The following is a 25,046-nucleotide window of genomic DNA, read 5'->3' as shown; positions in this document are numbered from 1 at the left end:
CCTAATAATTACAGTCATGTCACTTAACAATGAAGATACATTCTGAGAAATGCATCTTTAGATGATCTTATTGTTGTGTGGACATCCCAGAGTGGACTTGCACAAAGCTAAATGGTAGAGCCTACTGTTCATCTAGGTTCTATGACAAAGCCCATTGCTCCTAGGCTACAAACCTGTACAGCATGTGACTGTACTGAATATTGTGGGAAATTATTACAGAATGGTGAGTATTTGTATATCTAAATATAGAAAACATACAAAAAATACAATATAAAAGATTGTTTTTAATGGTACACTCGTATAGCCTAAGTGTACAGTGTTTATAAAGACCACAGTAGTGTACGATAACACTGTACACTTAGGCTACCTTCAATTTATTTTTAAAAATGTCTTTCTTCAATAATAAATTAACCTTAGCTTACTTTTTACTTAAAAAAGTAAAAATTACTTTTTAAAAGTAATTTTTTAAGTAAAATTCAAGAAATTTAAGTAAATAAAATTACTTTTTACTTAAAGTAAAAATTAAACTTTTTATTTTTTAAACTTTTTAATTTTTTTAACGTTTGCCTCTTGTAGTAACACTTCACTTAAAACACACATTGTACAGGTGCACAAAAATATTTTCTTTCTTTATATCCTTATTCTGTACATTTTTTTCTATTTTTAAAATTTATAATTTGTTTTTACTTTAAAACTCTTTCTTTAAAAACTTAAGACATAAACACATATATTATTAGTCTAGGCCTACACAGGGTCAAGATAGTCAGTATCACTGTGTCCACCTCTGCATCCTGTCCCACGGGAAGGTCTTCAGGGACAGTAACACACGGGAAGCTGTCATCTCCTAGGATAACAATCCCTTCTTCTAATACCTTGTGAAGCTCCTGCCAGAGGCTGTTTTACAGTTAACTTTTTGTTTTTCACAAGTAGGAGGAGTAAACTCTAAAGTGATGATAAAAGGTATAGCGTAGTGAATACATAAACTAGTACGTAGTCACTTGTTATTTTTATCAGGTATTGTAAGTTTTGCACATGATTTTATGTGCTAGTCTTTTATATGAGTAGGTTTGTTTGCACCAGCTCCACCACAAATGTGTTATGTTATGACATTAAGATAGCTGTGATGTCACTAGGCAATAGGAATTTTTTAGCTCCATTATAATCTCATGGGACCACCATCATATATATATATATGTGGTCCACCATTGACTGCAACATAGTTTTGCGGCATATAACTGTATTTAAAAGCATCATTTTTACATTATTCCCCCACCCAAGGATTTCAGGAACTGTCTTGGGGACTGTTCATTTGATTTTAAAAGATGTTAGAAGAATATGTCTTTACGTTTCTTTTAGATTGTGCTTCATTAATAAACCCCATTTTGTTATGAACATTGACTTGCTTCTAGATGCCTTTAAGTACCATCTTTTGTTACCAAGTATTTTTCCCTTCTATCTAGAACAAATATGTACAAAGTAAATATCAAAATATACAGATGCTAGAAAATTTATCTTAGAGAGGTTGTTCTGCAGGGAGAAATTACTTATCACAATTTTTACCAAGTGATCTCCTTTTCCTGTATCCTCATGCTGGCCTTCGTTGTGTTGTGCTTTTGGTTCCTGGAAGGTACTACCTCTGCTTACAGTTGCGAGATGACATCGTGTCCGGAAGGCTGCCCTGCTCCTTCGTTACTCTGGCCTTGCTGGGTTCCTACACTGTCCAGTCAGAACTCGGAGACTATGACCCAGACGAATGCGGGAGCGATTACATTAGCGAGTTCCGCTTTGCACCAAACCACACAAAAGAACTGGAAGACAAAGTGATCGAGCTGCACAAGAGCCACAGGTTAGAAGCAGAAGCAATGAGTGTGTTCATTTAAGTTGTACCTTGATGGGTGAGTGCCCTGCACACAACCCACCTCTTCCCAGTACTAATTTTAGTACAATAACGGCGAGACTTGAGCAGAGCATGGGTCCATGCACGATCGAGTTCTGAGATGGGTAAGCTTTCGCGCAGAGCATCCAGGCATTCATTTGTAGTGCTTTTTTGCAAAGCCCTTTTTCTTGTTATTCTTTTCTCATGTATCTTCTGATGCCTCCATGGGTGAGGGGAACTGTTTCTTATGATATAGCGTGGAGCAAAGTGGGAAATTTTACAGCCTACCAGGGAAGGGAAAAACATCATTGTAACATATTTTTCTTCTCATCAGAGGGATGACACCAGCAGAAGCAGAGATGCATTTCTTGGAAAATGCCAAAAAATTGTCCATGTATGGGGTAGATTTACATCATGCTAAGGTATGCATTTTTTAAACCCTAGACTTTCTATTTAATGTTATTTAACTCAGTGTTGCTATTACTGTAAACTGGTGATTTTTACTTCACCTAATGTGAATGAAACCTTTGAGAATTCAAATCTCTGTTTGTCTTTTAAGCCCTATTCCACGATACAACAAATGTAGCTTTCTGATATTTACCGAAGGGTTTGCTCTTTGTGGCTCAAACTTGCATTACTCCTGGGCTCAGCCTTCTGAAAGTCTATGATAGGCAAAGCCTCTGATTGCCTTTTGATACAGTTAGAAACTTACCATGACATAACAAGCTCTTCGTTCACCCTGCCTCCCCATCACTGTCATATTCCCCACTCTGTGCTATCACATGCCCTTTGCTCCCATCAGACTCTGTTTATGCCCTTTCTCTATGTCCATCTCTGGACTGTCCTCCTCTTTCTTGTCTGTGTGTCCAAACTTAGCCTATTGTCCAAGACTCAAGTGTCCCATCTGTTATGGGCCCTACCTGGACATATATCATATATACTGGCTGTGGCCCTACCTGGACACATACCAGGCAGTCAGTAAATTCATATAGAATTTAAGAAGTCTACCTCCAAAGTTTAGGTACTCCGACAAATAATCAGAACTCTGTAATAAGATTGTTGTTTTAAAGTTCACCCACACTAAGGTTTTCCTCTATGACTGGTGTCTGATGAAATATTAAAGGTGTATCTTGAAAACAGAGTCTGGGGAAGAAAGAATTTGGATTGAGATGGTAGTGGAGTTACAGTCGTGAAGAAACACAGAGCAGCTTTGACTCCGTGTCATGCTTATTCTGGAATCTCTGTACTTTTCAGTAGTGATAGAATGAATGTAGGACTACTAGTCTTTTTAAACAGCCCAGAATAAAAGTCCTGTGGAAATATGGGGAAGCTTTTATGAAAACTTTTATTAGCACAACATATAAAATTTGTTAGGATCATAGGTTTGGATTCTGATACATTAGCAGTGTTAAAAAGGTCAATGTTAAAGGTCAGAGGTCATTTCTTCTGATTAGGTCCAACAGGATGACATTGTTCCTGTTTAGGGATGTGTGTTTGACCTTGATGGACAGAGTTAATTACCGATTTTATGGTCTGAGACTCACAAAACGTGCAGTTACAGGTTTCCAGGCAAATGAGTGTCTTATATAGTCAGGCTTAGGGCCTGGAAATGAAGAGAATTTCAGCTGGCTCTGTTCAAGCAAACACCTCAGCACCCCTGTGGACCCAGGGAGGTCTGTGATCTATAGGTTCTGTTAATACTGGAAGTTGGGCTGCACTTTGGTTAGTGTTTGGAAAGCAAGATTAATCCACAGGGATTTGGGGAGGAGAATAGTGGCCCTTGAATCTATGCGGATTTGATTGGTTTTGCTTTGGATCACTCTGCACATCAGGCAAAATGAGCTCTCCAAGGCCCGAGCGCTAGCAAAATCTCTGTGTCTTGGCAGAGGCTCACACCAGCGATGTGCTAGTATGTTGAATGTCAAGGTCTTTGACATTTGTGTGTAATTACAACAACAGGTGTAGCTCTGTTTACTTGCCAGTTCATTATTACACTTTTTCACTTATTTTGCACTCAGATAACAAAGATGTTTTCTATTGTATGCCAGGTACAAGGTAGAGTGAGAATTTCAAAATAAAAATAAGAGCAGATGTGAAGATTTTTAAATTTCTCTTAGTGTTTTCCTCTAAGGGGCTAAAAGATAAGGAAATAAGAAGGAAATGAAGGGAGCCTGAGAATTTGACTGAATCTGAAGTTATTTTTGAGTTACTTCGATTCACTTACTGCTGAGAAAATAAATAAATAAATAAATAAAGATTAGGGTGTACATTCCAGGAAGTGCAACTCAGGATGTGTCAGTGTTTCTATCAGTAAAAATAAAATCACTTAACATTGCTATAGCTATAGAATTAAAATAGATAGCTGCCTTTTCATTTAATAATGTGATTTGAAATTATGCCAATTAAAAAGAAAGAGAAGGAAGTGCAAATGCAGCATTATAGGAATTTATCTGAATATTAAGTATAACAGATAATGCAGTTATAGACTCCATTTTCCCATGCAGCCACATTCCATCATTTGAAGAAGGAAATTTACTGAAACAAATTGGAGCTAATTTCCGGTTATGAGCGAGATGCCTCGCTTCTGTTGATGGTGTGAAAGACTCTGAGCTTTATAATCCATTTAAAAATTCGGAGCTGGAATCCTGTATGAAGAATAAATACCCACTTTAGACAGAGGTCCCATGTTTTGAAAAACCTATTCTAAATGCTTTGTTTTTTTCCTTGTGCATCCGTCTTTGTTTGTTTGTCACTTAATGTGCCTCTAGATAGGCTTTGTCAGAGTCATTCATTTTATGTAAGATTCTGAAATGTAGGTATAAGTCCATATGGGATATCCTACAGAGCAGGAGATACTGAAGGATGGCAAAGTTCGAACAGTGATGTTGAATTAAAGAAATCGTATACCCCTTTATTTTCATGATAACTGAGACTATTCAGGTCCACCCCAGTGCTCCTTGCAAAAGGGAGTACACATGTATTTATTGATAGTGAAATGCACATGTCCTCAAGAAATACTGTTGTCATAACTTTTAAAACCAAATATTTCTCAGACCCAGCAAGGTGTTTCACACCTGTAATCCTAGCACTCTGAGACAGGTAGATTGCTTAAATCCAAGAGTTCGAGACCAGCCTGTGCAATGTAGCAATAGCCCATCTCTACACACATACACACACACATACACACATACACACACACACACACACACACACACAAAAGAGCCAAGTGTGGTGGCACATGCCTGTGGTTCCAGCTACTCAGGAAACTGAGGCAGGAGGGTTGCTTGAGCCCCTAGAGGTGGAGGTTGCATTGAGCCAAGATGTCACCACTGTGCTCCAGCCTGGGCAACAGAGGGAGACCCTGACTCAAAAAAAAAAAAAAAAAAAAAAAAAAAAAATTCTCAAACTAATCTTAATACTGTGGGCTGTGGCAGAAAATTTGAGAAGAAAAGTATAGTTTTTGTTGCCATGCAATTAATGAAATGGAGACTTGCATCCAATTTAACACTGCAGTTGTTTCTGCCATTTTCATTTTTCATTCATCTTTCTTTCAACAAACATGTTTAATGGTTAATGCATGCAAGGTAGGCAGTGTGCTGGCCATGAGATTACAAAGAAACAGAGCTCCTGCTCTCAATCAGCTTTCGTCTCCAGGAGAAGGAAGACAAGTGGTAGTTTATTTCAGTGCCATTTGCTAAGGGTGTACTAGAGATAACAGATTGATTTGGGGACACAGAGAAGTATGTTTTGAAGGGGACAAGAAGAGGAGGCATCGGAGCCTTCTTTATGTTCCTCATGAAGGAAGCTACTATTTTCTTAAAATTTAAAGAACTAACAGGTGATTTAAAATTTTTATTAAAAGTTTTATTGTTATCTGATAGTGGAAAAGATTTTGAATGTCCATTCCCTCAGTAGGTTGAAAGTACACTTCCTAAAATCATGTTCTGTAGTTACCAAAAAGAAAGTGAGTCCAAGAGCAGTTATTCTGGTAGTCCTTTCTCATGTCTGTGCTCTGCCAATGGCGTGAGGTTGTCACCTCTGAGTGATGGTGCAGACAGATTGGCTGGTTCTAAAGGATCAGTAATACCAGCTGCGTGTCAGCATCAGGTTATAGCTCTTTAAATCATGCTTTCAAATTAAAGTCCTAGATAAATGGTGGGCAGTTTCCAGTCTTTGAGATCTCCTCAAATTTTATTATATTGTAATATCCTGCCATCAAATATTTCCACTCCTGCAGAGTAATTCAGTATGTCATGGAGTGATATGTTTCCAAGATAAAATATTTCATTTTAAACTAATTATACTTCATTTGCAAACTTACATTTCCCTGAGATGGACTAATATATGTATCTCTGATTCTGGAAATTTCCATCTTCTGCCTTGCATTGACAGGACTGAGGAAGTGAATTTCCACAATGTAGATGTGTTAGTCTCCTTTTCCAATTCTTCTGTTTTCCCCTCTGCTCTGCCAGTGTTGCAGGATAACTCAAAGCTGGAGACATCCCTGTGGGTTATGTAACAGCAGATCTGGGCATAGCTTCCAATGGGTGGTTAGTTCATGACCCTTTCTGTCTCCTGTTTTCAACAAGTAGTGGGACCAGGGGTGGACTCTGACTTCACATACAATCCTGCCTGTGTCCTGTCTTTTTCCTTCATTCACATCCACCATAGATGTTCCTTTTACCCTGACTTAAATGAAATCCAAATGGGAAAAGACTGTATGTGGTACATCTCCTAAGCTTGATACAACATCTCTGATGAGCTCTAACATCACACATCCCTAGGAAATTATCTAAACATAAAATGTGCAAATAGCAAAAGCAAGTTGCAGTTCTAGTATGATCTCACATTTGTGTTTTTAAAAAATTATACACATATTTAAAGTGTATTTATATTTATATATGTGAGCCATATTGCTAAGTGTGATTACCACTGGGCAGTGTGTTTGTGTGGAGGGAAGGGCAATTGTTGGGGGAAATACATTCATACATTTTTTATTCGTTCATACTTTAAAAAAAACAATTTCATATTTAAATTTTACTCTGACAATAATGGTATATAAAGAAGACTGGGACTGTTTTTAAAGGAACAACAACCAAAACCCTCATAGGAAAAGACAGGGTCCATCTTGTTACCATACGTGTTAAGAGTGTTGCCTCTCGAGCTAGGCTGTGTTCAGCTGAGACTCTGTACCTGTTTTCTCATCAGTAAAATGGGAGTAATAATGGCAACCATCTCAATCACAGTGAAGATTAATCGAGTTAATATACGTAAAGCAGAGCAGTGCCTGGCAATTGATAAGTGAGATGTGGCTACTATTATTACTGTTATTAACATACCCTCATTGACTGGGCCCTCTTGGTGTGCAGTATTTACCTTGTAAGTCTGAGGCACCTGGGAGAGCAGATTTTACTCTAACAAACCTCTCCATAGTGATAAACATCTTCACCAAAGGCTATTGTTTAATGGTAATGTTTTAAAAATGGCTGTATCGTTTTGCATATGTAAATCAGCCATTTATAGTTTCTATCATGGATGCTTAAATATGATACCCTGCAGAAAATGGAAATAAGTTAGATACTGATCTGTTGTTTCTTGTTGTTATTTTCCAGGACTCAGAAGGAGTAGAAATTATGTTAGGAGTTTGTGCAAGTGGTCTGTTGATATATCGTGACCGGCTGCGAATAAACAGATTTGCCTGGCCCAAGGTTCTAAAGATTTCATATAAACGGAACAACTTTTACATAAAGATCCGGCCAGGAGAGGTAAGTATACCCACATCTGCATGCGCGTTGGGAGGAAAGAGCTCTGATAGCAAGCAAAAAGTTAAATTATCTGCTTATGAGTTCTGAGCATTGTGGGACACAGTGAATTACATCTAAGTGCCTGAGAGAATTTATTGTAGGTTTGTCCAATAAACAGTAATAAATAAAATGTTGTCCTCTTTATTATGTTGTTGCATTATTTCCTACTGCATACAGAATTGAAGGGTTTTTAAAAACATATTTCAATATAAAATCCAGATTCATGAATAATTTGTGTTTATTTCAAGCAGTGAGGGATAAGTCTCTTCCTTCACCTCCTGTTGTTATTTCTCCTTGCCCTATTTGTCCTGCAAATCTGATTGTACTTTAAAGTGAACAGCTTAGAGGTCATGTATTTCAAGGTACAAGGAAGCTTAGAACCAAGGACAACAGTGAGTGTGAATTATGTCAATGTTCTATAGCTCAGCATATGCTTGCTTTTTTTTTTTAATCAGAGAAGCTAATGAGAGAATAGGAATTGTTAACTAGTCCTTACTCCTTGGACAACAGCCTCCATGATCAACTTATGTTTATATCTTCCTTAGTGGCTTGTATATAATAGTAACACATATCTACCTTATTTACTTAAGAGATAGTTAATAAATACCTCAAATTTCTAATTGATGTGGTTAGATTCTAGCATACTTATATCCCTGAACATTTTCTGATATAATATAGAGTGATCTCGTATCTTCAAAATCTACTTCTCCACTGGAGTTTCTTGATGGAAAATGCAATTTTAAAAAAAAATCAGAATATCAGCTGGGCATAGTGGCTCATGCCTGTAATCCCAGCACTTTGGGAGGCCGAGTGAGAGAATTGCCTGGGCCCAGGGCTTTAAGGCTGCAATGAGCCATTATCACACCACTGTACCCCAGCCTGGGTGACAGAGCAAAGACCCTGTCTCAAAAACAACAAAAAATTGAAGTACAAAGCATGTAATTATGTTTAATCTGAATATAGCTTCCTGTCTATGGTGACTGAAATAATCTGTAAGGTTTTTATGTAAATACCTAAAATTACAGTGTTATAAAAATATTTCCTAAAGATTATATGTTAAATTTATAGCCAATAGATAGTCATTCGACTTCTTTAAACATTGTTAAGTGACCACCTATTTATTGTCAGACATTAGAAATAGAAAGACAAGTATGGCCATGTTCCTTGTTAAGGGATTTTCTATTTAGCAGATAAACAGACTCATATACTTTGATTGTAACAGCATGATGTAAATGAGATGATATTCTGTAGACATGGAGTGAGCATAGTATTATGAGAGGCCAGAGGGGAAAGCTAGAGAAATAAATCAGTAGACAGTAGTGAGTCATGGGAGGTTTTAAATCAGGATGTGACACAACTAGGCGAATATTTTGGAATGATAGATTTCTTAATGAAATTCAGCTACTTAGAAACATGATGTGATAAGACCTAAATTACGGCAGAGGCTGTGGGAATAGAATGGAGGGAACAAATTCAAGAGAGAAGTTTCAGAGGCAGAAGCAGCAGGTCTTAGAGACAGGATGGAGGAAGGAATTAAAAGAGAGAAGATTCCAGGATAATCAAAGGTTTTCGGTTTACATGATTGAAGCCAATGGAGATGATATTAAGCAGGAGGGAAAAGGGTGAAATTTTCAGAAAAACAATTGAAATCCCTTTGGGACAGATTTTCAGGGGGTGATTCTTGCATAGGAAGGAATTGAACAGAGTTATCAACTGTGTATATTTTATTCAGAGCCTTAGATATGGAATAAATTACTCGAAGAGCAAGGCAAGTTATAGAAAGAAAAGGCCCTAAAACTAGAACTCTGGATAATACCACTATTTGAGAAAGAGCCAAGGAAATGAAGAAATGACAGCCAGAGAAATAAAAGAAGAAACATAGACTGATAGATGACCAGGAGATGAGTTTCAGAGGAAAGTGTTTAGCTAGCAGTATGTTACAGAAAGGGCATGCAGGATGCAAACTAATAAAAGTGTGTTGAGCTTGACAGTCAGGCCCCATGATGACATTTTAGAGTTCAGGAAGGTGTGAGGAGCATCTTCCAGAACGTGCTGAGGTCAGGAGTGAATAGCAGAGGCAGTAGGTAGTGGCTTCTCCTTCCAGAAGTTTAACAGTGAGGAGTGAGATGGGGTTGTGTTGCTGGCAGAGGCAGGCTCAGAGACAGCTGGTTTTTCACTCTTCTTCCCTCTGGTTTTCCAATCCTGTTTTTAGCCTGAGAAGAGTGAGTGAGAAGAAATTATTGGGGATGCACAGGCTCTGAAGAGATTGAAAGAAATTGATAGAGAAATAGATATTAATAAACATGCAGGTAGCCTAGAAGCCTGCATCATCCTTGCCTACAGAGGTTGGCAGAGACTCCTCCCAGCTTCTTGTAGCAGAGTGCAAGCTGACTCTTCCTTATAACCCCTGGCATTGACATAATATGTGCATATGAGATGCAGGATGAATAAATAGATGATGGTTTAGTCACGAGTCACACTATGTCTGTCTTGACTGGGTCCCTTGGACAGTAGTGATGTTTACAAACACCACTGCATGTGAACATCCAGAGTGAAGAAGTTGGGAAAGGCAGTTGCAGTTGGAGCAATTGTGATGTGTTTCCCGCTTCCCCTAATCATCCTCAGCAAACAAGAAATAGAGGTCAAGCATGATTGTATCTCACATGCTGTGCATATGACCCCCATCTTGGTTCTTTTCCACATAAGTTATTTTTACTATGATTATAGCAGTAGTTCGGTTGTTTGCTCTTTTGGAAAGCCTTTGCTGTTTAAGATGATTGCCCTCTGGTGGTCTGATGTATACCTTCTTCAGAATATGAAAACTTGTACGTCTGCAATAATAAAGTAATTATGCAGGAAATGAGATGAGTATTTAACCTCAAAAAATCAAATGGCTGATAAAGCATCATCTGAAATGTACATGCTGAAAAATATGAAAGTATGTTCCCCCAATCTGTGGTCTTAGGTATGATGTAGAGAAACATTAGCATTAAAATGATAATCCATAATGGAATACACAAATAAAATCAGGAATCTCTGATACCAAGTCATCAACTACCTAAGAAATAAATATATTTCCTGACCAGATATTAGGAGAAAAATGTCATTTCTAAGAATACTGTAGACTATATCTGTAAACATTTTGTTCATTTCTGTACCTTCCAGTTGAAGTCATTTTGTCATTGAGAAACCATGAAAAGTTTAAAAGTGGTATCAGGCAAAATTGATTTCTGGAAGAAATCAAAAAAACCCTTTTTGTGTTTAGTTTTCAGTTGTATCATAAGATACACACTTACTCAAGACATTTTACTGCATACGTAATATGGCTATTTATACCTGCAGCATTTTAAAGACACATTTTTTTAATTAGTGAATGTATATAGCATGAATTATGCATATAGCAATTGATCTACTTAGTAAATTTTTAAAATTCTAATGACATGATTTTGTAAGTTATTTACAGGGCTTCTGTTATTCATAACTTTAAACTTTACTCTTCAATGTATTTTTTTTAATTTAGTTTGAACAATTTGAAAGCACCATTGGGTTTAAGCTGCCAAACCATCGAGCTGCCAAGCGTTTATGGAAAGTTTGTGTTGAGCATCATACATTTTTCAGGTAGGAAGAGATTGTTTTGTTTTTTCCCTTAGGAATAATTATAATCACTTATACTGAAAAAGATTATCAGGAAGAGAAATATGGAATTTTATCCTTACTATTCCTTCAAGTTCATTCTCACCATATTTCTTGATAAGAAATCCTAACAGAACTAGAAAAAGACTGAATTTGAAGGATTTTCCTTAATTTGTCAAATACTTACATGTCCCACCTCCCCCACTTCTTACCTTTAGTGTCTTTACATTGTTTTTAGAGTGTCCACTTCAAATAGCCAATCCATTCCCTACTATTTCAGTTCCTTACAATTTCAGTGATTTCTCAATACCCTGTCTCTCTTTACCTACCTACACATTATATGAGACCCATCAAATTAGACATCCAATAGCAAATCATCACTCTTCTTCACTAATATTGCCTATTTAGTTACTGTTTGGGCTTATAGAACCATAGACTGTCCACTTTGCCTGGAATGGTAAAAGTTCCTCTAGTTTAGTACAACCCTAATTTGCATATATCCTCTCTACAGCATCCCTAGTTGATATATATCATGTGCATTTTTTTAATGAAATCAGATTCATTTAACTGCAAGTTGTGTGTTAAACCTTTAACATACAAAACACATGACCTCTCAGAGTATAAAGTTTAAAAAGCACTCTCAGTATTGGACTTAATAGTCTTTCTGCTATTTTTCTGTATTCTCTTTAGACTGTTGTTACCAGAAGCACCTCCCAAGAAATTCCTAACCTTGGGTTCCAAGTTTCGTTATAGTGGCAGGACACAAGCGCAAACGAGAAGAGCCAGTGCGTTGATAGATCGCCCAGCGCCTTACTTTGAACGCTCGTCCAGCAAACGTTATACCATGTCTCGCAGCTTGGATGGAGGTAGGCATCACTTACTGGCCCTTAATAACCCTAGCAGCTACCCCAAAAAAGTATGAAACTATCATGAGCTTTCAATAAGCATAGATCTTCCTGGATATTGTACATTGAAAAGCAGTTGTTGCTCACTGGCTGAATGGCAGATTTTTAAGGCCCCCCCCAGTGAAATAAAAGTGGCTTTGTCAGTCTAACATCTGCAGGTTTATGTAAAATAACATAAAAGAATGGCACTCAGGGAATGAAGAAAATAGCTTTCATAAGCTGACACCCTGAATTTGGAAAAAGATGCTCTCGTTCTAAATATAGTAGTCACATACTCTGTGATTTGATTTCCTTGCCAACAGGTCTTAAAGGTTTAGTAGGTTTAAGACTATTTGTTTCATAAATCTGTAAGTTAAATTTATTTGTCTCTAAAAAATTTTATGAATAAAATGTGATGTTTATCTCTAAAAAATTTTATGAATAAAATGTGACCTTTATCAATCAGTTGATAATAGCTGGTAGAAAGGATGGCATGCAAATGACAGAGCAAAGGGCTGTAAGTTAAATTCTCCTGGTTGTGCTAATTACTACTCCAGATGGGCTGGGAGAACAGTGCTATGTGGGGGTTCTGTACTGCCAAGTCAAATTAGTCAAATGGAGAGATGATCACTCAAACAACCTTTGTAGGGGATAACACAACAGTGAATTTTTAGTAGGGTTTTGTTTTATCGAACAGTTGCTTGATTGCTCTCTGGAGTAATATGGAGGCACGCTTTCTGCTGCAAGGCGTGCCCGCCATAGCAATACTCGGGGACTGAGTCATGTCTGGGTCTCTGCCTTCTCGTTTAGAGCACCTGGAGATTCACTGTTTTTAATAGAAGATCTTAACCTGTGCAAATAAAAAGAATTAGAAGTTTCTGGTGTGCACGTATGGTTTAAATAATAAGGAAAAACATAAATAAAAATAAACAAAAGTTACCAAGTGCCTAGGAACATCTCCTTCCCTACGTTTTTTGCCACTGTTCCCCTGATAGTCTCAGCTCTGCCTTCCCCATTTCACTATCCAGGTGATTGATGGGAAGAGGTGCTCCTTGAATCTCCCAACTAAAAACAACCATCTTTTTCTAATGGAATACTTTATGAACAGTTTATAGAAGAAATCAAAATAGCATTAGTAGTGCTATGTTATGTATACTACTGGTGAGGTGGGAACTGTACCCATGTGGCATTGGTAAATCCAGACTGAAGTCCAGGCTCCGCTGCCCTCTGTCTCTGTGATGGCTGGCAAATTATTTCAACTCTCCAGGTCTGTTTTAGTCATCTGTGTAATAGGAATAAGGCCACCTTTGACAGGGCGGTTGTGAAAAGCAAGATACATGTGAAAGCACTCTTGTTACATAGGCAATTATCTCAATAATCATATTGATAATTATTTTGCACATTTTTTAATATTTCAGTAGCTTTTGGGATACAAGTGATTTTTGGCTATATGGATGAATTGTATAGTGGTGAAGTCTGAGATTTTACTGCACCTGTCACTTGAGTAGTATACATTGTACCCAATATGTAGTTTTTTTTTAATCCCTCACCCCTCTCCCACTCTCTGCCTTCTCAGTCTCCAGTGTCCATTATATTTCTCTAATACCTTTGCATACCCATAGCTTAGCTCCCATTTACAAATGAGAACGTATGGTATTTGACTTTTCATTCCTGAATTACTTCATGTAGAATAATGACCTTCTGCTCCATGCAAGTCACTGCAAAATACATGATTTCATTCATTTTTATAACTGAGTAGTATTCCATGGTGTATATATTTTCCACATTTTATACTGATAATTATTCTTACAGGCTTTTGTGAGCTAGCCTAGGAAGTTATTACCATTGTGTGTCTTCTGAGAGTTTCTGGAATGCCAAACTTAGAGCCAGCCCTTTTGAGTAAAATAGTTATCAGGACTGTTTCGAGTTGAATTAAGATATTGAAATATCCCTGTTAACATTGAAGCTTTTCTTTCTGGTTTGTCCTATTGACTCTTCTTTCTCCTTTAGAGCATCTCTATTACCTATTTCTATGTGTTATTGGTATTTGTGGAACTTTGTAGAATTGCACTTTTTTTTTCCTGAATATCATCCACTTTGTTCAGTGATGTGCACCCCAGGGAACACATTTGTTGTGAATGTTGTTTGCCTATGACCTTTTGTGTGATGATGACTGCTGAGAAGACAGAAGACAATTGTGAAATCAATATAGTAATGTCATGCTGTCTCTTTCTCCTTGCCCAAAAGTGATGTTAGTATGTGTTGTCTCTCACTCTTTGTGGTCCTGCCAGCTCTAGTATGTTTTCTGCTGCTATTGAGCTGGGTGGCACAGCTGCATGTTGCAACATAAACTGCTTTTTTGCAGGTTGCATCTTACAGAGCATGGCCTCACTGGTCCATTAGGAAACTGTCTCATATGAGCTTTTTCAACAGTATAGAGATATGAAATATCTTAGTGAAGATATTTTAGTGATATAATTTATCTATCAAAAGGATTTCAGAGAGGAATCATTTCATAATCCTTTCTTTTATTTACAATTTAAAATTCCTAAAATAATAATGTAGATTATATTTTGTCTGTGTTTAGTTAATGTGTATTTGAAAAGCAGCATTTATAAGTTTTAATAAATTTTATATCTAAAACCTAAAATAATGAATACCAAATTTTAAAATTTAACTCAGTTAAGCATCTTTTCACTAAGACATTTTAGCTGGGATGAAAGGTTATGTCTTATTCTCTTATGTTCGCATGTTTTGCATCTGCATGAATTTCACTTAGCAACATTTGTCGTGTTTTCCCAAAATATTAGAGATGAATAAATGTATATGCATATTATGGTAGTCTGTTTAAAATGCAGTAGAAATGAAAACATTTCTGTAATTTAGATGAATGGAATTGCCATCTGAATTTTATAATCTCTACCAAGATGGTTAATTAGTATTATTACTCATGTAGCTTTTATATTGTAAGAGTGATAGGTTTTCAACATTAATAATAATAATATGAAAAACAATTCAATGCTCCTTGGTGAATGGCACTTCCAAAGAGCCAAGTGTATGAGAGCAATTGTGTACTGCAGAGACTGCTGTTAGGTGTGGAGTTGGCCACTACGATACGGGTGCCAGTGCCAGCCAGTGACTCCAGGGAATAACAGGCCCAGTGGCAGCCTAGCCTCGTGACCCTCCACTCACCCCCACCCTTACACACATCCTCGCCAGAGAGCCTGAGGGTGGATGAAATTTTAAGACATGAGCATTTCAAGAATTTTAAAGCACTAGTCTTATAGGAAATACAGGAAGGTTGTGCTTCCATGAAGGTCCCTGCAGCACTGATTTGTTTTTTCAAGACTAAGCTGGTATTTCGTGATGGTATTTTGTTGGTGGTGTTCATCTGTCTTCTGACTTAACTATTTCGGATTTTATTTCTTCAATTATATTTGCTTTTAGCATCAGTGAATGAAAACCATGAAATATACATGAAGGATTCTATGTCTGCTGCAGAGGTTGGTACTGGCCAGTACGCCACAACAAAAGGCATCTCTCAGACCAACTTGATCACCACTGTGACTCCGGAGAAGAAGGCCGAGGAGGAGCGAGACGAGGAAGAGGATAAACGGAGGAAGGGGGAGGAAGTCACGCCCGTCTCGGCCATCCGGCACGAGGGAAAGGTATAACTCCCAGGCTGCCGGCTAGAGCTTGCTCCAGCTTTTAAGAATGACTAAATGATGAGGCTGTAAACTAGGAATGTGCTCAGATTTAGGGTAAATCATATGTCAGCTCTGGTCACATTCATATGTCATTTTTTAAATTATGATTCCTTTTTCAGCATTTTCCTCTGAAAGATTCATTCGTAGCTCTTTGAAAGTTTTTATTTTAACAACTTGTATGCTATGTAAGACTTTCAATAGCTGTCCTGTATGTGTATCTTAAAATACTTTTGGTGGCGTATTACACTTTTCTGTTTGGGCTCACATTTCAGAACTGTCAGTAAAGCTGTTTTCTTTGTTTCTGGCCCTATTCTCCTACCCAAGTACAGCATATTTTCTAGATGTGCAACTATCATGTTGCCATTCTTCTGACTATAAGTACATGGTGTGACCACAGCCTGTATGTTTATACTTACAATCTAATCAGCAGAGTAGTGACCAGCCATGTTTTGAAAAGGTATCTTAGGGCAGAAAGTTGCAACAGAAGATAAAAAGTGAATTTGGCAGCACAGTTTCTTCTTTCAGTGTATCATTCATTAAACTTTCTAACATTGTTTCACCACAAATTAAATACCTTTTTTAACATAATTTTTAAACACTGTATTTATTTCTTGTGGTCCAGCACTATAAAGCAACTTTTCAGAAAAATTATTTAAAAGTCAAAAAACACTTCAGGAGGTTTATACCTAGTAATAATGGAAAAACAGTGTACAGAGCATAGAGTCAGTGGAAATAGCAGAATGAAAATGCTTTAACAACCCTTGGGTTATCCTAAAACTCGAGTAAATTTGATTCACAAATGCTCTTTTATGCATAGGCTCTTCCAGTGGAAGTGGAGAATCACTACCTCAGATTCTATGGAAAGTGTTCTTTTTGACAAGAGTTTAGCAGTGGCATCTTAATATAGACAAATAATTTTTGTAGTTATGTTAAAATATTACAAATGACCCAATCCATCATCTTTTATTTTTTAAGTAGGATCATTTATTTGGCAAACACAAACATAAGTACAGAGTAGGAAATCCAATGGCAGGGATATTTCAATAACTTTTGCTGTTAAAATGTGCTTCGTTCTAAATTTTGTTTTTACACTCTTCCTGTCTGTTTAGTCGAGGAAGGCTTTAAAGAGAACAGAAAATAAGATAATCCACCCAACAAATATGTGGTTCTTCCACTTAGTTATCCTAACATTTTGTAAAATTGCCATGCCAACATATGACTGCCATGGGTGTATAAATATGAAGAAGTGACACATCAAAGTAAACGATTTTCAGTTTTGCTCCCAAGATAAGGCCAGGCATTTTCACTTTATTTGATTTTAAAAGACCACCAGTGTGTTCATGTAAAATGTAGCACTAAGCTGTCCTCCCTTGCTGCCGTTTGTGACATGGGAAAATAAAGGACACTGCCAGCCTCATAGCCTGAGTCTCTGAGAAGCCAGCGCTCTGGGCAGAATGTCTTCAGGAAGTCTGGAGCTGAAATCTGGTGCTGGTATAGTAGTGGGCTGGCTTGGTTTCCCCAGTGCAAAGCTGTCTTTTAAAAATGACTTTAATAATCGGCATGAAAGGTTAAACCTTAATGTTATCCTTCTCTATCTTCAAAAAGTAACATAGAGGGTACTTACTGTTCAACCAAAATAAAAATGTATTACTGAAAATAGTTCTTGAAAGGCTGGTTCCCTAGGTTGCCTGGGAAGGAGGCACGTTTCCCAGGCAGGGATCCCCCGAGTAATGGGCCACCTCACCTCCGTGCTGGAAGACAGTTGTCTTCATGCAGAAGTTAGCCTGTAGCACCTACATTATTCTTAGTTGAATGAGATTTGTGCAGGTTCCTGTTTAAAGGACATTGTTTAACATCAAAAGTGAGTGTGTGACATACTTGTCTCATAGTAAAAAGAGACCCCTCAAATGGCGAAAAGCTATGATTTTATTTGTGTGTTTTCTTTCCTTCATGCCTCAGATGTAATTTTATTTGTACATTTTCTTTCTGCCTGTTGCTATATTTACCACTTCTCCCCAAGTCAGGATTGGATAACCATACAAGGCAGGCTGGGTAATTTCTATGCTGTCAGATCAATGGACAACACACACACACACACACACACACACAGTGATAAAGACAGCAGCAGGAGTCTACCTGTAGGGTTGGACTTCCCGGCCTGCAGCAGCTCCTGTCCCATCCCAGGTCCTGCTTGGGGCTTGCGTGCTTTCCTTCCTCCCCTTCATGTCAGGCAGCCCCTCCACCACTTGCAGAAGAAACTGGCCATGGTGGTCCTGGAAGTGTCCAGGACCCAGAGAGGAGGGAAGTAGACTCACTTGCCCCATAAAAGCTTGAACTCACTAGGGGAGCACTTGTGGAAAAGCCTGCATTCATCATTGTATTAAGGACTCAAAGATCTAAACATGCCCTTTATCTGCTAAGAAAAATCAGAAGGCTGGGGAATGATATCTTTCTATTATTATGCATCATAAATAATAGAAAGTAAACACTGGCAAAGCATATTACAAGAAAACACATTGTTTTTGCTAGTTAGCTTGTTGAAACCACTTGAAATTCTACTGACATCTTAAATAAAGGAGCCAAAATGGAGTTTTCAAGGGAACTTCAGTTCTTTGTGAGGAGACAGATATTCAGGAATGCTAAGTGTCGAATCCTTGATTGTAACTACTTATCAGATAGGAGTGGGGCCAGAAACTTCTTGATTTGGAATGTAAACTCCTTGTTTTTCATGTGATTGAATAACCAAGGAAAGGATTAATGCTAGAGATTTTTTTTTTTTTAATCAAAGTCTGGATTGGATTTCATTTTCATTTTTAATCCAGCTGAACTATAGTAACAGCTCTGCTACCTGGAGATCAGGAGAAGGTTATTGAAAGTCTTTATTTTAAGTTATCAGATTTATTTGTTTGCTCCCCAAAACCTGAAGCTTTCTAGAGTTGTTGGTCTATAATGAAATTTTTTGATCATGTGAAATGTGCAGACTTTGGGATTTCCCACAAATACCTTCTGTTCTGAAGTTTTAAAGAATTCCACCCGGTATGTGATGGTCTAATGGGAGAAATGTGGCCATTCATGGCAACATTGGCATGCAGCTTGAATACTTTCAAATTCATGAGCAACCCTAGTGCTAAAATTTTTGTTTTACAAGTTTATATTGATACCCGTAAGAAAATTAACTAATTGCAGTTTTCTTTTTGTCCTTTTGCACCTCTGTTTGCTGCTTTCTGTCTCTCTCTGTCTCTTTCACATCAGTCACCTGGGCTTGGCACTGACTCATGTCCCTTGTCACCCCCATCTGCCCGTTGTGCCCCCACATCTCCCACAGATCTCCGTAGGAGGTGTAAGGAGAATGACTGCAAACTGCCAGGTTATGAGCCATCCAGAGCTGAGCACATGCCTGGAGAGCCCACTTTGGACTCTGATGGCCCAGGGAGGCCTTACCTAGGGGATCAAGATGTGGCCTTTAGCTACAGACAGCAAACTGGCAAGGGGACCACCCTGTTCTCCTTCTCCTTGCAGCTCCCCGAGTCATTCCCCTCCCTCCTAGACGATGATGGGTACCTCTCTTTCCCCAACCTTTCTGAAACCAACCTCCTGCCCCAGAGCTTGCAGCATTACCTTCCGATCCGCTCACCGTCCCTCGTGCCCTGTTTCCTCTTCATCTTTTTCTTTCTGCTGTCTGCCTCCTTCTCAGTGCCATACGCTCTCACTCTCTCCTTCCCTCTGGCTCTGTGCCTCTGCTACCTGGAGCCCAAGGCGGCCTCCTTGAGCGCCTCCCTAGACAATGACCCGAGTGACAGTTCAGAGGAAGAGGTGTGTACCTCGGCATAGAACACGCCTCCCCTTCGTGTTCCGTGCTTCAGTTCGAAACAGTGTTAGCCGGCTGCTGACATAGTGGTCCTACTTTCAGAGCCTCATTTATTGTCTGTGCCAATATGTTGAGGTTTCTGTGTGTTGGGGAGTCCAACCTGGGCCCCAGGGTTAGGCACAACACCATGTGGATGTAGCAGTCTGAGCCCAACCTGGAATCGTTCTGCTACCCACTGAGTTCTACGTGGGATGAAAGACTCAGCCAGAAGTCAATTTCATATAACTGGTTAGCCGTGTAAAAGATCAGGGCTAAGCTAAAGGTTCTGATCAGTTATTGCTTAATAAAGTAAATCACATATAAGACCGATGAGTAGTTTTCAACTTAATGATAGTCAAGGAGAAGTGGAAGAGTACATCCCCAGAGGGGATGTATCATTGTCACCTGGGTAGCTTTCTAAAATTGCAAAGGTGTCTCCTCCCTGGAGATCCTAAAATGTCCCCACCACCCTCTGATTATCATTGCCAGATGGTAGATCCCGCATTGTGTTGGGTCAAGACAGTTTAAAGCACCAGACTGATGAGTCATTGGTGAGGGCAGCAACAGGCCCAGAAGCAACTGCATGCAGGGCAGCAGTGTACAGACACAATCAGAAAAAGACAAAACTGAAGTTTTCAAACATTATAAAGACAGGCTGAAATTTCACCAGTGCTAGCAATGTCAGTGCAGATAACATGACAGCGATTCTTTCAACTGCAGCATGAGCCTCAAAATCCCCCCATTTTCACAGTGTGGTAAGGCTGGGCCTCTGAGACTGCCAGCCAGATATGGACGTGGTAGGGGAAAGACCCTGAACCATCCGCCTCCATCCTTGAAGGCATGGTGCTGCAGGGCAGGCTCCTGTCCCCCACTCGAGCAATTGGGTGAGTTGACATGGTAGCCAAGAGTTTTTCTCTGTTAATTGTTCTCCTTTCCCACCACTCCACAGCCCTGTGAACAGCCCAGCAGTTTCTCTTTCTCCAGCCTTCAAATACAGTTCAGGGAAGAATAATAGAAGCTGCCACCAGAGGCCCCGGCTGCTGTCATGCACGCCCCTGCCCACCTCTCTCCAGGCTCCCTGCAGCCTTCCTGTTTCCACAGAACAAGAGCTGTTGTGATAGGAGAAAAGCAAAATACTCCTAGCATTTTTTCAAAAAGTCACAAAGTCAAGGCAATGCTAAAAAAAGAAAGAAAGTCTAATTCTGTGCTCAGCTAGAAGGTCATAATTTGAGCTGCACCTGTGTAGTAATATAGTGCACCTGTGAGTAATATAGTGCACCTGTGTAGTAATATAGCTGCACCTGTGAGTAATATAGTGTTATATTTTGAGGGTGTGTGAGTATCTATATTTAGTAGAATTATGACCATTTCTTTGCAGCAGAAGGGAAAAATGTGAATGGTCTCACGGGTGTTTTAAATAAAAGTCTACACTTTGAATAGATTTTGTGTAAGAGTTATTTCCAAGGTTCCTGAGCTATATGTAACAATTTGCTCCAACTTACATATAAATAACTTTTTATACATGGAAAATATTTTGAGAACTACTTGACATCCTAGGCTTTAATAATCACTATTTCTCATACTGACAATATTATCAAATAGTGTTGGACTAGAACATATTACAGTTAAGAACACACTATTGTCTACAAAGACTGGTTATCAGCTGATTTCTAACGTGGAGATATATTTTTCATCAAGCTAACGTGAAGCGAAAAAGATTGCTGTTTTATGCTTTTCTAAATTTGAAATAAACGTTTGAACTTTTATATAGCAAACCACACAGATCTTGTGCCTAATCCAGGGTATACATCTTGTTGTAATCAGTGCATGAGAATTAATGTTAAACTTGGGCATGTCTGCATTACATTGGCAAAACAAATCACAGCAGTTAATTGTTACAAGCTAGCGAACGCGTGATTGGAGCTTCCCAGTCATAACTGTCCTTGTTATTGCAAACCTCTGAAACTATGAATGAGCACTGACCACCGGAATCTTCATCACCCTTCTCCGCAGCCCTAGTCAGCCTATATGATAGCTGATCTGCCATATATGATCTGCCACCAGACTCTGTTACTGGCCATCTGTTCAGTGTCGTCTCTCAACCCCAAGTGTTCAGAGCTGTGCATTCTAGTTGAGGCCGAGCTGGAGAACTCATATTTAGGTCATTCCAGTTTGTTTTCTTTTCTTTTGTTTAAATTGCCATTTGCTTACATGGCCTGATTTCATCTCTAGGCCTCAAGCACTGTGGCAGCTACACTGGGTAACTTTTTAACGTACAGTTCAACTCTGTCACTTTTGTTTTGCCAAGTCACTAGTAATTAATTCTTTTTAAATATTGTATCATCCTTGCTTACATTTTTTATGTGTTATAGTGGCTTATTTCCAGTCTCAAGAGTGAAATCCAGTGTAAAAAGGCTTCATCATTTCACATTATAAAGCTGTTGGCCAGTTATGTTTTTTCTTTTCTACTATCAGAATGGTCAGATAAGAAGGGATAGGATATCAAAATATCCTATCAAGAAACATGAGATGAACTTACCTCCCCAAACCACAAAATGAAATTACATGTCTGTTTCTGAGTAATGTTTTTGATAATACAAAGAAAAAGATGAATTCAAATCAACAGGGAGAAAAAATAACTGATTTACAACATTTTAAATTATATAAACCATATTATACGATAGTTTATGATATTCTCTACATTTGCAGTTTTATGTAGTCATCATACATTATAGAAATGCCAGTTGTTATAAAAACTGCTTTATTCAGCCTTATTCATTTACTGACTGTTGATCAGGCACTATACTACTGACTGACTGACAAAATGCTAAGTAGGAATTCAAGAAGTTTTAGATATGGACTATGCTATTTGTGTATGGCTAATAAAAAATGAATAATTATGTAATTATTATAGGCATTTTTTTTTAGCTCTATGTGTGTCAGGCATTATATAAAGCACTTAGTATCTATTACCCAATATAGTTAGGGCTGTTATTTTTCCCATTTTATGGGAAGGAAACTGGGATTAAATTATAAAAAGTACCCAATATGTCACAAGTTTTAACAGCAAGGATTTGAGCTCATGTTCATCTGACATTAAACCTTCCCCTCTTAACAACCACTGTCCTCTAATGCTAAGATGCTTGCAAGTTACTGAAGTAAATTTTAAAACCATAAGGGAAATAAGCTAGATAGGAGGAGAAACACTTTCAAGAATTTTAGAAGTGTTTGACACAACTAATTAGAACACTAAGTGCAAGTCATTACGGCTGGGCACAGTGGCTTAATGCCTGCAATCCCAACACTTTGGGAGGCTGAGGCAGGCAGATCACTTGAGGTGAGGAGTTTGAGACCAGCCTGGCCAACATAGTGAAAACCTGTCTCTACTAAAGGTACAAAAATCAGCCAGGCATGGTGGCATGCACCTATACTAGGGGGACTGAAGCACAAGATTCGCTTGAACCCAGGAGGTGCAGGAGGATGCAGTGAGCCAGGAATGCGCCACTGCACTCCAGCCTGGGTGACAGAGTAAGACCCTGTCTAAAAAACTAAAACACTTAAGTGCAAGCCATTCTTATTTACTCTTGAAAGCCTACGATCTTTGAGTTATTCTGTATACCTGAACAAATAACCAGTCTATCTTACTAATTCATACTGGCCTTTCCCAGGGCTGTCACTCGGTACAGCCATACTAAATACCATAGCAACAATCACCCTCATAAGAAAATTAACAGCCACCTCCTTGTCCCAGTTGTTAACCAGACCGGTCAGGTCATGAAAATATGTCAGCACGCTTTCCTTACCAACCTACAGAAAATTATTTTCCACTTAGACTTGGTAGCAAGGGTACCAGAATGGTGTCCTCAGGGACATGTGCTGAGCGTGTGTCGAGACTCCTTTTCTTTTGGGAGTATATAACATGAAACATGCAGCCAGTGCCAAGAAATCAGCATAGCCAGAGTTATGTCAATGGAAACAACACTGTCCCAGTTGTACTTTCTTGACATTCTTTCTTCTTTATAGTGGGAGGTTATTTTCAGAACCAGATTCACCATCATAGACTCCCCTCCCGTTTTGATTTTTGTTTTCAAAATATTAATCACAAATATTTGATCAGGGAAACTTTACTAATGGTTAGTTGATATCTGTGGAGGGAAAAATCAATTAATATTAAGGCATTTAGATGTCCCTGGCTCTACTCTACTCGAGAGAAAACAGTTTTCATTTGAAGTCATAAACCCCTGTGAAATAGATTAAAAACCAGTCCTGAAATTACTGTTCTCATTCTTCCCAAAACCTAGGCTCTGTCAAATGCTGTGCTTTGTTTTATTTGTTTCCGAGTAGATGTTTCTCTCTTTCTCTCTCTCTGTCTATTGTTTTAAAAATTCTTCTTATTTGCTTCATTTGAATGGTATTTTTGGAGCAAGATGTTTCAATACATACTTAATATACTTCTTTATATTGGAGGGTGGGGCAAAATAAACTTAACATATAGTCTTAAAAAACATCTAGTTAGCAATGCTACTTGAAAATTGAGTTACCTTTTTCCCATAAAAAATATATGCCTGTGAGTCACTGGCACATGCCTTTTATAACTGACAGGTAATGCAGACAGCCTGTTGTCCTTAGATGGATATAAATTATCATAATGATATAAATGAGGGGCTGAAAGTCCAGTGACTGTTACAGTAGCTTTTTCTGTAAATTGACATTTTCATTTACCTTTCAAATATGAAATATTACTAGAATAGAATATACATAAGCATCAGTTTTATTTGCATTGAACATTTTAAGGAGATCTTGCTTGGGATTTTTAGTTAAAAGTTGGAGCGGGGGTGTGGGGATGACAAATTGGTTTTCCTGAGACATAGAACCAGACAGATCAGTGTGGCTCCCCAGCTCCTGCAGCTCCTGCAGGCTGGACCTGCCTCAGGTCTTCCTATGAGTTGGCTCTGTGACGACACCTAGCTCTGGCCCTTCTGTTGCTTTGCTTGAACTTGTGTTCTTGTGGGGAGGTAGTATGACACAGGTCACAGAGAAAGAAAATGACCTGTCTGACCCGTGCCAGACCGTGTTTGACCAGATGGTTTACTTTCTGTCCCTGCCTTCCTCCTGGAACCTGATCACTTTTGTGGTCAATAGACTGACAGTGAGCGCACAGACACCGCAGCCGACGGGGAGACCACTGCTACTGAGGTTGGTATCATGGCTGAGAGTGGCTGATAGTTGCCTACCGAAAATGCCTTGTGGGGTGGCTCTGTGTTTAAGAACTCCACGTATGAGCTGTTGTATTGG

The 25,046-nt window shown here is 38.5% G+C and overlaps 1 protein-coding gene across 22 annotated transcripts in view; it reads left to right on the top strand.

Moving 5' to 3' along the window:
* Positions 1 to 25,046, top strand: part of EPB41L3 (erythrocyte membrane protein band 4.1 like 3) — a 156,172-nt gene that overhangs the window by 113,145 nt on the left and 17,981 nt on the right. For 8 of the 22 annotated variants that reach the window (XM_064379387.1, XM_064379388.1, XM_064379398.1 and 5 more), the window contains 8 exons: positions 1,628 to 1,846; positions 2,211 to 2,298; positions 7,489 to 7,641; positions 11,201 to 11,298; positions 12,004 to 12,179; positions 15,645 to 15,865; positions 19,157 to 19,717; positions 24,894 to 24,947. In XM_064379387.1, coding sequence (XP_064235457.1) covers positions 1,628 to 1,846; positions 2,211 to 2,298; positions 7,489 to 7,641; positions 11,201 to 11,298; positions 12,004 to 12,179; positions 15,645 to 15,865; positions 19,157 to 19,717; positions 24,894 to 24,947 — 1,570 coding nt within the window. The remainder of the gene's footprint in view (positions 1 to 1,627; positions 1,847 to 2,210; positions 2,299 to 7,488; positions 7,642 to 11,200; positions 11,299 to 12,003; positions 12,180 to 15,644; positions 15,866 to 19,156; positions 19,718 to 24,893; positions 24,948 to 25,046) is intronic. The other 14 variants (XM_064379405.1, XM_064379400.1, XM_064379393.1 and 11 more) reach the window with 4 other exon arrangements.

The sequence above is a fragment of the Aotus nancymaae genome, unplaced genomic scaffold (genome assembly GCF_030222135.1).
Source record: "Aotus nancymaae isolate 86718 unplaced genomic scaffold, 86718_ANA_hifiasm-v0.15.2.pri h1tg000020l, whole genome shotgun sequence".
Lineage (NCBI taxonomy): Eukaryota > Metazoa > Chordata > Mammalia > Primates > Aotidae > Aotus > Aotus nancymaae.
Note: the sequence above shows the minus strand (reverse complement) of the source record. Positions and strands in the feature narration are given on the sequence as shown.